General features: G+C 35.6%; 1 protein-coding gene across 5 annotated transcripts; it reads right to left on the bottom strand.

Moving 5' to 3' along the window:
* Positions 1-1,448: 1,448 nt before the first annotated feature.
* LOC127507330 (cytolytic toxin-alpha-like) lies at positions 1,449-13,085 on the bottom strand. Of its 5 annotated transcripts, none has more exons than XM_051884329.1 (7): positions 12,861-13,085; positions 11,896-12,038; positions 6,354-6,503; positions 6,073-6,187; positions 5,835-5,950; positions 3,488-3,580; positions 1,449-3,329 (listed from the first exon to the last, which is right to left on the bottom strand). In XM_051884329.1, the coding sequence occupies exons 3-7, from the start codon at positions 6,415-6,417 to the stop codon at positions 1,618-1,620; spliced, it is 2,100 nt and encodes a 699-aa protein (XP_051740289.1). In that variant the 5' UTR covers positions 6,418-6,503; positions 11,896-12,038; positions 12,861-13,085; the 3' UTR covers positions 1,449-1,617. The 5 variants fall into 5 exon arrangements, with proteins under 5 accessions (XP_051740289.1, XP_051740291.1, XP_051740292.1 ...); XM_051884331.1 differs by having other exon boundaries at positions 11,903-12,038; XM_051884332.1 differs by lacking the exon at positions 11,896-12,038 and having other exon boundaries at positions 12,861-13,067.
* Between the last annotated feature and the right edge of the window lie 279 nt (positions 13,086-13,364).

Raw genomic sequence — 13,364 nt, 5'->3', positions numbered from 1 at the left:
GGATATTTTACTTTAATTTTACAGTTTTGTTCGGTAGCCGCTTTTGCCAGTCATTGATCATTTTTTTAAATGTCACCTGGTAATGTTCCCAGTATGTTCAGAGACGGTCACGATGTAGAGTTCTTTTAAGAGTTGGGGGATGTTATTTGCCAGACCTTCAGGGAACATTCAGGACGTTCTGGGAATGTTTAGGGGACTATTACAGGATGTTCTGCTAACTTCCCAAATGTCCTCTTTGTAACGTTCTTGCGCGACCATAAAATAACCAAAATAGAACGTCCCTCTAAACTCATATCAGGAACGTTATTAAATGACCAACAGAGGACCATGTGGGAAAGTTCAGTTAACGTCCCAAATGTCCTCTTTGTAACGTTCTTATGTGACCATAAAATAACCAAAATGGAACGTCCCCCCAAAGTCATATAAGGAACCTTGAACTGCAACACTTTCATTACCAAAAGAGGACGTTTCAGGAACGTCCCTAATGTTCTGTAAATGTTCGGAATTGTCATCACTTTTAGAACTTTTAGGGAACGTTGCGCAAGGTCACGAGAACGTCGCCTTCTAAATGGGTTACGGTTCTTGGCTTGTTTTGTCTGTAGCCAGAATATGTTTTTTCCCCACCAAAAAACTTTGACAGCTTAATAATCATCATTACATTTTTAAGAGCAATAATCATCCCTAAGGATTTTGTCATGACATTGCAGCTTCACCCCTAGGCGAATGACTTCATGTTTATAGGCTTTTTACCTTATGCAATGTAATGAGCAGCATTAAACAGTAGGCCTATGTGTAAATAAACATAAATGCCGTGTCAGATGCAGATTCTGCTCCACCTTTGCAGTGTAATGGCTTTAGTTGATGGTCGAAAAAAAAACATTGGTAACAGTCTGTAGAATTGTGATTGATTGTTAAATTTGGAGTTTTTTCCTGAAGGCCAGTGTGTAATTCGCACCCTGTTTCTACCTTAAATTAATATATTGCTTAAATGAATATATTGTTAGCTAACTGCATGATTTGTATATGTACATTTCTTTCTATTCAATGCTGCCCACCCCCCCCCCCCCCCCCCCCCCCACACACACACTCATTCTCACTGATTAAGTTAAACAGTTTTATAAATAGAATGAATTCCCAGTACACTTCAATGTTAACATGAGAATATTTGTTTTTGAATATTTGTTTTTTTTTTTAATTCTACAATTTTAACTTGTGATAAAATCTAAAACTTAAGAAGTTAAGTTTGTTACAACATTGGTTTATAGATTTCAGCCTTATGCAGCCAGCCAGTGAGTACTACAGCCATCTAGTGGCCACTGATATTTCATGTAATTGCTATTTTTTATACCAACAAATGTCACCAGGGGCTGTATTCACAGAACATTTTATATCATAAAAAAACTAAATAAAAAAGATTAAATGAAAAAGATGTGCAGATAACAGTTAGCTGAGAATGGTATAAGAAGAAGTTTTATTTATATAGCGCCTTTCCGTAGCTCAAGGTCGCTTTACATTGTACATTACAATACATTTGCACACCCACATACACACATTGCAAACACATAAGGCCACATATAGCCACATTATCCAAAATACATATTAATAAATAGATATGTTTTAAGGTATGGGCCTGACAGTGTCACTGGCTTCACTCACTCCCACTTTACCCACTATCCTGTAGCGGATCAAGTACTGAATTCTAGACTCCAATCCAGTCAGAATATAGTCTTCATCAGTTGTGTTTGTGACAAGCCACTCAGCTCCAGAATCTGCTTTTACTTGCTTGTACTCCACTCTGTAACTCACTGTTTTTCCAGTTGGGGATTTCTGCAGTTTCAGGTACACGGTGTTGTTCAGGGCAACCTTCACTATTGGTGGGGGAGGTTTGGACACGGGCTGGAACTGTGTATCTGTCAGTTTCCCTTTTTCATACAAATAGATGGAGGAGCCATTAATATTGGCATTGGAGATGGCAGAAATAACGAAGCGAATTCTGTTTTCATCTTTATTGGCCTCTGAAAAATCTCTGAAGAGAGATAAGTTATCTCTCATCATTTTAATGACATCAGGATCAGTGAACCACTTTCTGACAGATGCCACTGAAAACAAGATCTTATTCTCATCAACGTCTTTAAACTTGTCAGATTTCAGAAACTCCTTCAGCGCTGAAAGATACTGATCTTCATAGTTCAGAGATGTGAAGGTCAAGCACACCACAGCATCAATATCAGGATTAAGTAGGATGTTGTTGAGGTCATTTGAGTTTTTAATTTTTGTATTATCTAGTGTCATGGTTTGAAAACTCAAAATGGAAAGTTCAGATTTTGCATCCGCTAACCACTGGTTAAGCTTGTCAGCATTAAAATCAGAGTCATAGTGAATCTTCAAGATGTCTTCTAGTGACTTCTCCTTTGTTGTTTCTTCTCCTCGAATAGCAGGCAAGACCCTTCTGACAGCTTCCTGAAGCATTGTCTTGTAATTGCTCAATGATTTGTGAAATGACAGAAGCCTCTTTTTGAGGTCACTGAAAACATTTACCAGAGTATTTCTGAGGAGGTCATTGCATGTCCTCTTAGTCTTCTCCAGTGCCTCCATTATATCTTCAGTGTTGGAAACCAGATTTGTGCTGATTTCTCTCACTAACTGAGCTGCTTTTGTATTCAGTCGATGAAGAGGATAGAGCCAGACTTTTACTGGAACTGCACTCTGTGGATTCTCCTTCAGCAGAGTGGGGAGCAGCTTGCATGTTTCCAGGGCCTCCATGTATGTGGTGGGGTTATTCTTAAGACGAACATCACCATGAAATGTGCAGGCGATATGCTCAGCTTTTTTCTTATCACTTTCTGTCATGTTTACAGATCCTTTTCCCCCAATAGAAAATTTAGGAATATTGTTGACCATGACATTCAGTTCTCCACCAATCTTCGTCTCATTGTCATTCTCTGAAAATGTCTGATCAAACAACATGACAGCCTGTGCTCCGTACAGCACAGCTGTGACCACATGAGTTGCAGTTTTCTGGTCAAATACCTGAGGGTAGATGATGTTGCCCAGGTGTTTCATAGTGAGCTGTTCAAATCTTGTGGTCTCACGGTAATGCATTGTAACTCTGGACTGATGGTTTGAGGATTTGGTGTCATGCAGGTACTTGGCAGATCCTTCCACCTCCACCAGCCCCCCCAAGAAACTGGCCTTCAGTGAAGCACTAACATCCATAAGAAAGGACTTACTAGAGAGAGAGTCCTCGCTAGTGAACTTCCAATCTGTATGGGGCTGTGGACGGGTGTCCAAATTTTCACTCAATGATTTCTTATCCCACAGAGTAACACCTGAAATGAGAAGTGGCTTTAACAGTTACTGTATGTATGAGGAAGTGAAGTACTGTAAAACATGCAGGTTTTATGTTGTTGTTACACAAGTTACACAACTAGTAAATAGGTGATTTAACATAATGCTGAAAAAGGAGAAAATTAGCTTTTTATATCACCTGGAATGAAGGAATCCTTACGGCAATCATAAAGCATACCAGGGAACAGAGGCCTTCCCAGGGCTGCCACTTCAATGGGATCTGAGTCCATGGCTGTAAATAACAAAGTAATAAATAAAATATGTGTAAAATCAGTTTCCATATTATTAATAATGAATACTGTATAATACTTTAGAAAACCATTGCAAAGATAACACAGCTTTATGCAGCCTGCACTGTTAGCAAATGATGTAATTTTTACAATAAATTTTACAACAATGCATTGTATTCATGTTTTAACTGTAAATGCAAATGTATGATGGGAAATTTATGGGCAGTCCTGTAATATTATTGTAGCTACACTGTAGAACATTATTTTAAATGAACACTGCTGGTGTTTATGAGTGCACACTCAGAGCGTGAAAAGGGAACAATGAATCAGTGTTGAAGTTAATTAGATAATTAAGTAATAAATAAAGTGATAGACATTACAAAGTGCATTTTTTTAAAAAGTGCACTTAAGTGTGTTTAGAAATATTGTCATTAAAGTGTACTTTCTTTAAGTACAACTTAATTAGACATTGTTACAAAGTGCATTTTTAAAAAGTGCACTTAAGCGTGTTAATAAATATTGTCATTAAAGTGTACTTTCTTTAAGTACAACTTAATTAGGCATTATTACAAAGTGCATTTTTAAAATGTGCACTTAAGTGTGTTAATAAATATTGTCATTAAAGTATATTCTTTTTAAGTACACTTAAGTGGCCTTTAATTTTAATTATATTATATTATCTGCAAGTGCACTTTTTAAAAAGTATACTTTTAAGATTTGAAGTACACAAAAAGTACACATTCAAAACAATTAAGTGCACTTCTTTTTCACAAGGGTGAGCATTAGTGATGAACACCTGCTGTATCAACTGACATGATTTAAAAGACAAAACACGTAAGGAATAATTGACTCTGGGCCGTTGAATTCTTAGAAAATAATGCACACTATATAATGTGCATTATTCTCTCAGAATTCAACGGCCCAGAGTCAATTATTCCACTTGTACTATGGTTACCATGCCTCAAGACATTGTTTAGATGATTTATTTCAAGACATTTGTGAGTTTTTTTCCCCTTAAAATGCTGTTGTGTGTATGACTAATTTCTTACGCATCTCATTTCTTAGGCATCTCATCCCAAGCCTCCGTTGCTAATTTCAAAACGTCATTTCAGAACTAGTAACGAAGGCTTGAGCCTTGATAGCAGACTAATACCATTAGAGAGAGAGACAGAGAAAGAAAGACAGAGAGAGAGATTGCAATTATGAGACAAAAAAGCATGTGTGTTAATATGAAATTTATTAAAGATATGATGAAATATATTAAAATCTATGTATAAATTTCATCTTAATATGTTTATAAAGCCACCAAGAATATGTGACTTTTGTACACGAGTGGTTTCAGTTGTTCCTACATTTTTTTAAATAAATTTTAAGAGGAAAGTTATTGATGAATCATTATTTGTTCATGAAAATGTCTGCACACAGATTTCACGCACAAATTCATGCGTACACATGCTTAGTGAATGAGACCCACTATCTTGGACACGCTTTGTTCTATTTATGTAAGACACTTTGGTAAGGGTCACAGAGCCATAAATTCTGGAAGGACTCTTCTCATCTGGGACGCTGTTGAACTCTCCTGGAGACTACCCTTTGGCATGATCACATATTTATTAAAACAATAAACAACCCCTGCAAACACAATTAGCTAAAACATAGGCAATATCTTTTCCCTTCAAGGCTGCGTTTTGTCAGGATTTACCTCCAAAAATACCTCCACACAGAGCACACTGATATAAACTTCAGCTGATGATTCACTGAATATATATATATATATATATATATATTGAATAAAATTAATAAGAATAAAGTTCAAACTGACAGTTCTCCAAATATGACTCTTGATAAAGTTGGTTGTATGAACAAATTAATTAATTACAAAACAAGTTCATATTTGTGTACTTGTTTGTTGGAATTTTCTGGAAGTTGGGCTAAACAAGTAAACACTGTTACTACATTCCTGACATGGGTCAGACCCACAGTCACTTCTAAGATACCAAATGAAGACATTGCCTGTAACATAAATACCAGAATAGATACACTGGTTTTAAGAAAACTATGATTTCCAATTCATTATAGGATTGTAAATCAACCCTCTTCGATGTAAATATTTAGTTAATACACAGAGATATGTTTCAACTGCTTAATGGTGTAATGCTCAGTGCTATTTATATAAATTGTATATACTATAGTTAATTTGTATAAATTGTAACTTAGTGTGCATTTATGCAACAAATAGGTTTTATTTTGACTTACAAACAGAAGGGTCAGCTGGCACAGATGTTGTTCTCTTGTCCACTATAGCAACATATCCACTCGCCCAGGTGGTCTCTGGATCTACACAGATCTCTCTCCCTGAAATCATCTGAAACCTGAGGGGAAAAGGACAAAAACAAGATTTAGATCAAAGTGTTTCTTTAATGGAGTCTTTCATTCAGATTGACATTGCAATATTGAAATAAAATAAATAAATAATGTCTAAGATGACACTCACACAATAGCCTGTTTGCATTTGCTGGTCCAGTAGTAAGACTTCACCTGTCTCACAGGAATCTTCACTTTACTGAACTCTATACAGCAGTTTTCAGCCACATTAACTTGTAATGGAGCTGAAATAGAGACAAATAAGCCTATCACAAATATATACGATGCTCATGATCCTAAGTTGATATATCTATATTTTTAAAACACCTAATGCAACAAATGAAACTAAACCTTCCACAAAAAATCTGAAAACAATTCATTTTATCTTAATTAAAATCAAAGAGTCCTCACCGCTTGAAGTCATCTGCAGAGAGCAGAAGAGCACCAGGACCAGCAGAAACATCAGGCTTCTCATTCTTCAAGATGTTTCTTCACAATGATGCAATGAATGAAAGAGAAGTTTTGTTGAGCTTGAAGATCTCAGAGCTGATATTGCAGGTCCTGTTCAGGAGGCCGAGCAAACAGATGAGTATATATGACTTTATATTACGCAATTCTGACTTTATAAATCGCAATTGTGAGTTTATATCACGCAATACTGAGAAAAAACGTAGAATTGCGAGATGTAAACTCGTAACTGCGAGAAAAAAAGTCAGAATTGTGAGATAAAAAACCATACTATAGAAAAGTACTTGAATTAATTTGTTGTGGTAATTCTATAGTTGCTATGGTAACATAACAACTATAGTAATATAAACAAATTACTTTACCCAATACTGTACTAAGTATTACAACTATAGGGTATTTTATACTACAATATACACTACAGTTTAATGTAGTAAAAACTAAAGTATACTACAGTATTTATTACAGTTTATCAGTTCACTATAGTTAATACTACAGTATTCTGTAGAATTTATTAACAAAGTGTTGCAAATACTATAGTATACTACAATTTCAAAAGCACTATAGTATTTACTATAAATAACTATGGCTAGTATTTTTTCACCTGGGATAATTATCTCACCAACGCCACGGTTTATGTTCACAATCCATTGCAATAGCCAATCATTCCATTTTAAACAGTTTCTTTTTTTTTAATGACCCGTATGTCACCTTTAAGAAGAGGAAAAATGAAGAAGCAAAAATCTTGTCCACTCCGTCACCGCTCCTCTGATAGTATGAGGAAGATGATGCAGTTTGCGATCTCCCAGTATTCATCCGATATGAACATGCCAAAATAAACTAACCTTTGTATTGTCCATACAAAACTCTGCAAACATGGCCCTGTGGGGCCCATGCTGGCTTTTTGCGGGCACAGTGGGCTAGGGCCAGCCCACACCAAACCTAAACAGGCCCAGTGCAGGCTTACCCAGGCGAGGCCCACAGCTTTGGGCTCACTGCGGGCTCTCTGTGAGCAGCCCACACTAGCGAACTGCTACCTGTGTTGGCCCAGTGAGGATGAGGGCCCAAAGCAACCTTTGCACCTTTGGGCCCATGCAGGTTTTATGTAGGCAGCCCACTTTCATTTCCCATGCTCTATTTGGCTGCTTTTTAAAATTTACTGTGAAATTCAATAAGACCTTCCATTTATAACTCTGCACAGACAGAATAAAAATGATTGACAAATTACAGTAATTCACATTTTTTATACAGAAAAATTACTGTATTTTTATTTACTGTATTTTGTTTACTTATATTACATACAAATGTATGTAAAATTACAAAAATAATCTGTAGTTAATACAATAACAAAACAGTTGGATGATAAAACGGTCGAATGACTTGGCAGTAAAGTAAAATCTCCTTATTTAAATAAGCTGAAAACACTGTCACATGACCAGCAGCAACAGAACATTAAATGCTAACAGATCTGACTAGATCTCAGCATCTTCACTTATTACAATCCAGTTTGATTATTTCTTTCATACAAAACTTTTAGATGTTGATGTCTTATTGAAAATAGTAAAATTTGAAGTCACCATTATGGAGGTGAGCGTTTGCTTTAGTTGCGCTCTTGACCCTTGATTTCCTGACTTTAATGTTTCTTTGGCTGCTGTAACTGTGTCTGTGTCTGAAATCACCCCTATATTTTTAAATAGGAAGAACAAAGAGAACAGCCGTTTGTAGTGGTGTCTGAAACATAGCGGATGATGTTGAGTGCACTCATTCAATCCCACAATGCATTGCAATAACAAGTGTACAACACTTGACCAGAGATTGTATATTATAGGGAGATGTTAGATGAGAGAGACATCCAAAATGTGCAGTGCTGGGGGTCCTCCAGGACAGGTTTGGGAACCACTGCTCTAATCCATTGATATCCATTTAAAAAACAGCCTCTGGTGTCCTTCCCTGCGAGTTAGCATTAGCCGTTACGCTTTTTTGGCTAAAGGTTACAGGCTTGCCTTCTAGTGGCTTTGGCTCAACCGGTTAGAGAAAACCCATAATGCACTGTGAGAGTCGCTCGCTGAATGAATTCCCGTGTCTCGCCAGGAGATGGCGTCTGCAGTTGAATCAATCATCCAATTTATTTCCAAACCGCGCTGGTCCAGCATTATCATACAGGTATAAATTCCTTTTTAATTGATCATTAAATCGTTTAAAAGGTTTGAACATGCTAGTTTCCATGGCAGAGTTCAACATAAATATTCATTACTACTGGAGCTGCCAGTTTTCTACATTTCAAAATGATTATTAAACAACAGTACAAACTATGCGAAATCGGCAGCCCTTCTGGTGCACTCAGTGTCCGAATTCACTCACTCATTTCATTCACTCCTTCAAGTGGACTATATTAGTGGAGTAATGTAGGGAATAGTGAATGAGGGTATAGGGGGTGATTTCGAACACAGCAGTTCCCGGATGTCCAATTTAGAATTTTCTGTCAAATTTGAACCACTGAATTTATGGAAGCGAATTTGTAAAACGAAATAAAATGGACCGAAAATTACCTTTTGAATATTTTATTTTGTATTTTTAAACAGAATGAATATGTTGGAAGTGAAATCTGAAAGGTGAATAGGAATCTTCGGATTTTTAATAATGAAAACGTGTGTGACATGTTTTGAATTGAAATATGCACAGCATAAATATATGACCATGTTTTAATTTCAGCCCAGAAAAATGCAAGCTCTAAAAATACAATGCATTAAAATGCAAGTACGGTTAATGCAATGCATATTTTTTTCAATTAGTGCAATTCAACAAGCTTTATTGTTTCAACACATTTGGCATTAATTAACTTCCATAGGTTACAGGTTCCCTAGTACTCAAGACGTGCTTGGTGTCAACAGGGGCGCAATTAAGAGTTTTACGGGGGGTATACAGGACATAATTTTGGCAGAGATGGAAAGTCCAGGGGTCAGAAAGTAAAAGTCCTGCCATATTTTTATTCAAACCACTGAAGCAGCGTTAAAGTTAATGAGATAATTAAGTGATTAATTGAGTGATGATTGACCATTACTGAAGACACCTGATATTAACAAGCAGAATCACCAAAGGAGAAAAACACAATTTTTAAGTCACCATCATGGAGATCAGGGTTTGCTTTAGTTGAGCTCTTGACCCTTGACTTTTAAATATCATATTTTGTTTAGCTGCTTTAACTGAAGTAACATCCAGATAAACATAGAGAAAAGATGATCAGGTGGTCTTGGGTATGTTTTTACATAATCATGGTTTGACCTGAATCAACAAACTCATTTATAGCCCAATCTCTGAGTTACATTATTTATTACAGCAGCCCTATGATTCTACAGCAGAAGATCCTGCTTCTTCAATATAATCCAAATGATTGCTTAAAAGCTGTTCTAATTTGAAAATAAAAAACTGTCTTTATTTTAGAGACCCAGACATGAAGAATCAGCCTGTGAATCTCAACAGTGGTGAGAATAATAAAGCATGTTGCAGTGCATTATGGGTGCCACCAATCAAAATTCATCCATGGCTCCCATCATGCATTGCTGCATGAATAAATTATGAACCTAATTGTCTTAGTAATTTCTTTTATTCTCACTATTTTAATTTTTGCTATTTTTATGTGATTTTCTTGTTTTCTAGCGTTCAGAGTTGATCTGTTTATCAGAACATGTTGCTTGACACCGTTGTTGAGATTCATACGCTGATTCTTGATGTCTGTGTGTGCCTAACACAAAAATTTTTTCTGTTTTTAAAAATCAGAACAACTTTTAAGAAATCCTTTGGATTATATTGAAAAAGCAGGATCTTTTGCTGTAGAATCACAGTGCTGCTATAATCAATAATGTAAATCTAGCTCAGAGACTGGGCTTTAAATGAGTTTGGTGATTCAGGTCAAATCATGATTATGTTATAACTCAGTTACAGACAAACAAAATGTAATATTAAAAATTCAAGGGTCAAGAGCTCAACTAAAGCAATCCCTAATCTCCATGATGGTGACTTAAAAATTGTGATTTTCTCCTTTGGTGATTCTGCTTGTTAACATCAGGTGTCTTCAATAACGGTGTAAGATTGAAAATATCTAAAGGATATTTTAAAATGAACAAAGACATTTGCTTTACTGATTCAACCCCCTCTCTCTTGCTACAAGGGCCATTTGGAAGGCTCAAAGGTGCTGATAGTGATCAAGCCCTGTAGGCCAAAATGTATATACATCGGGGGTCTATGAACTGTCACACCTTTAGCACAGTGGGGGAAGTTTTAATTTCCTGATTGGTCAGTTTGAATGTCTCATATTTGGGTTTCAAATGATGTGCTAACTAGTTTTGATTTGGTATTAACTTTGAAGTGCTACCTATTGCAATACAATATTGTCACATTATAGCAACGCCCTCCACATATTTTGCTATTGTAACTGTGCTTATTTCCGTCGTTGGTATAAGTAGCAGTGGGTGGTAATAGACAAGAAATGTACAGTTTTCTACCATCTTGCTGATAACGTTTCTTTAGTCGCTCGGCAACCCTACAGCCTGAACCCCTGTAGGAGGTCCACCCTTACAACGGTCAATCATCACTCAATTAATCACTTAATTATCTCATTAACTTTAACACTGCTTCAGCGGTTGGAATAAAAATATGGCAGGACTTTTACTTTCTGACCCCTGGACTTTCCACCTCTGACAGAAACCAGCGTTATAATTTGGCACAAATCCAAATGTTTCCATATTCACAATGTATTTGGATGCTAAACTATATTTATTATTTAAATGCTTTGATTGTACACAGACTACTTAAAATGAGTAGTGTAACTTTTTACGTTTGGTTGACTGTATGTTATTTTGACAATTAACAGGCTGCAATGTCAAGTTACTAAAACTGTTGTGTGTGTGCGCGAAGCGCCGGCGCGATCACTTGAATTTTCTAATAAAAGCGGAAAAAACTTAAAATACTCAGACATTTATGGTCACATTTATTTATACGAATCTGTGAAGGGTTAAATAGGCCTATTATTTTTGTACACTCACAATAAAAATAAAATACTGCTTGTAAAATAAAGAAAACAAAAATAATTTTATTAATGGGTCACAGACACATCCATTCTAATTTCGTTTAATTCGAATTTAATAATCTTGTCGGTTAATGAATAGATAATGATCACGTCGGTTGAAAGTTAAACACGCATTCCTGTATTACTATATTTGGAACAACATGAGGGTGAGTAAATGATGACAGAATTTTCATTTGTGGGGGGGAGACAAATAAATAAAAATGCCAATAAACAACCTAAAAAAAAATAAAACATTTATCACAAATCTGTTCGTTCTTCGTTCATGCACAAAAAATAAGACAAAAGTTTTCAAGCAGATCATAATTTGTATCTATATTTTCAAATCACCAAATGCAACACTAAATTGCAACAAGTAAAACTAAGATTTACTGCCATAAATAATCTAATGAAAAGAGCACTCACCGCTCACCAGCACAGAACAGAAGAGCACCAGGAATAGCAGAGACATCAGGCATTTCATTCTTCAAGATGTTTCTTCTCAATGACAGGATAATTTAAAAAGATGTTCTTCAGAGCTTGACACTCTAGAGCTGATGTTGCAGGTCCTGCTCAAGGAGGTTTAACAAACAGATAAAAAATGTACTGAGAAAATGAAGAAGCACATCTGCTGTCACAGCTTTTCTGATGCTATGATAATTTAAAATATTTAGTTTAGTTTCTGTTAAACAGTTACTTCTCAAAAGCATGAATAAAATATTATTAAACAACATTTATCTCAGCATCCTTTTTCACTAATCAGTCCAATTTAGAATAATAAGTTAAAAAAATAATCACATTCTATTGCTTACACCCCTCATTACAATCACTTTACATGTAGGCAGTGTTTCTGGCTTCATTTAAAGTGGAAAAAAGCACAACAAATAGTTTTTAATCATTAAATTAATTAAATATGTAATTAAACCATGTTTTCCATCAGTTTGAAAACTATGGTTTCCAAATGATAAATATTTTTATACATTTACTTTTTTCTATATTGTATAGCATTAGATATGTCTCTCCGTGGTCTATATCATGTAGGCTACGCATTTTGAGTAAACGGTGGAAAAACACCCGGTTTAAAAACGCTCACTGATGGAAAGTGACCCTTTTATAAGAAGCAACACTTCTACATAATTCTTTAGCATTAGAAAATAGCCTATACATTATGCGATGTCAACCGAGATTACATAATATAGCACTACTATTCAATATATATATATATATATAGCTTCCCTATAATCACTTTTGTCATTTTAGAAAACCCGAACATTAGGACTCAAGAACAGATAATTGGATTATCTCACTAATGCCACGGTTTACATTCTTAATAGTCAGTCAAAGTATCATTCTATTTTAAACGGTTTCTTTTTTAGTTTCCCGTATCTCACCTTTAAGAAGAGGAAAAATGAAGAAGCAGGAATCGCGTCCGATCGGTCATCGCTCCTCTGATGGTATGAACATGCCAAAATAAACTACCCTTTGAACGATATAGGCCTACACTTTTCTCCAAAATACATTCTTGTAAATCCCTTTCTAAGTATGAAGATTGTAGAATTATTTGTTGTTGCTGTTCCTTTACCTCATCCCTTTTCTGCTTTGTCGCTCATGTGAGAATGTGGAAAGTACCTTTCTTTTAGATTAACTGAAAATGCACTTCAGGAAATCAACACACAGGTTCTTCATTTTCAGGCCTGTCATGCTCAGCAAATCAGAAGATAAAATAAATAAATCAGAAGATCTTGATGATCATATCTGAATTTTTTTTTACCAAAACTCATGCTCTAAGAAAACACAACCACCATTTCTTTTTTTTTTTTTTGTAGTGGCAATTAAACAATGAAATAAAATCTACAAATGTAAAGTCAGGAAAGGTGCAGCTAGTAGTAACTGTA

This window comes from Ctenopharyngodon idella, chromosome 24 (assembly GCF_019924925.1).
Source record: "Ctenopharyngodon idella isolate HZGC_01 chromosome 24, HZGC01, whole genome shotgun sequence".
NCBI lineage: Eukaryota > Metazoa > Chordata > Actinopteri > Cypriniformes > Xenocyprididae > Ctenopharyngodon > Ctenopharyngodon idella.
Note: the sequence above shows the minus strand (reverse complement) of the source record. Positions and strands in the feature narration are given on the sequence as shown.

Excerpts from the sequence above, each read along its gene's own strand:
- LOC127507330 (XM_051884329.1), bottom strand. The coding sequence starts at position 6,417 with ATGAGAAGCCTGATGTTTCTGCTGGTCCTGGTGCTCTTCTGCTCTCTG. Across the intron at positions 5,951-6,072 it reads AAATGCAAACAGGCTATTGT|GTTTCAGATGATTTCAGGGA; the intron begins GTGAGTGTCATC and ends TTTTCCCCTCAG. Across the intron at positions 3,330-3,487 it reads TAAGGATTCCTTCATTCCAG|GTGTTACTCTGTGGGATAAG; the intron begins GTGATATAAAAA and ends TTCTCATTTCAG.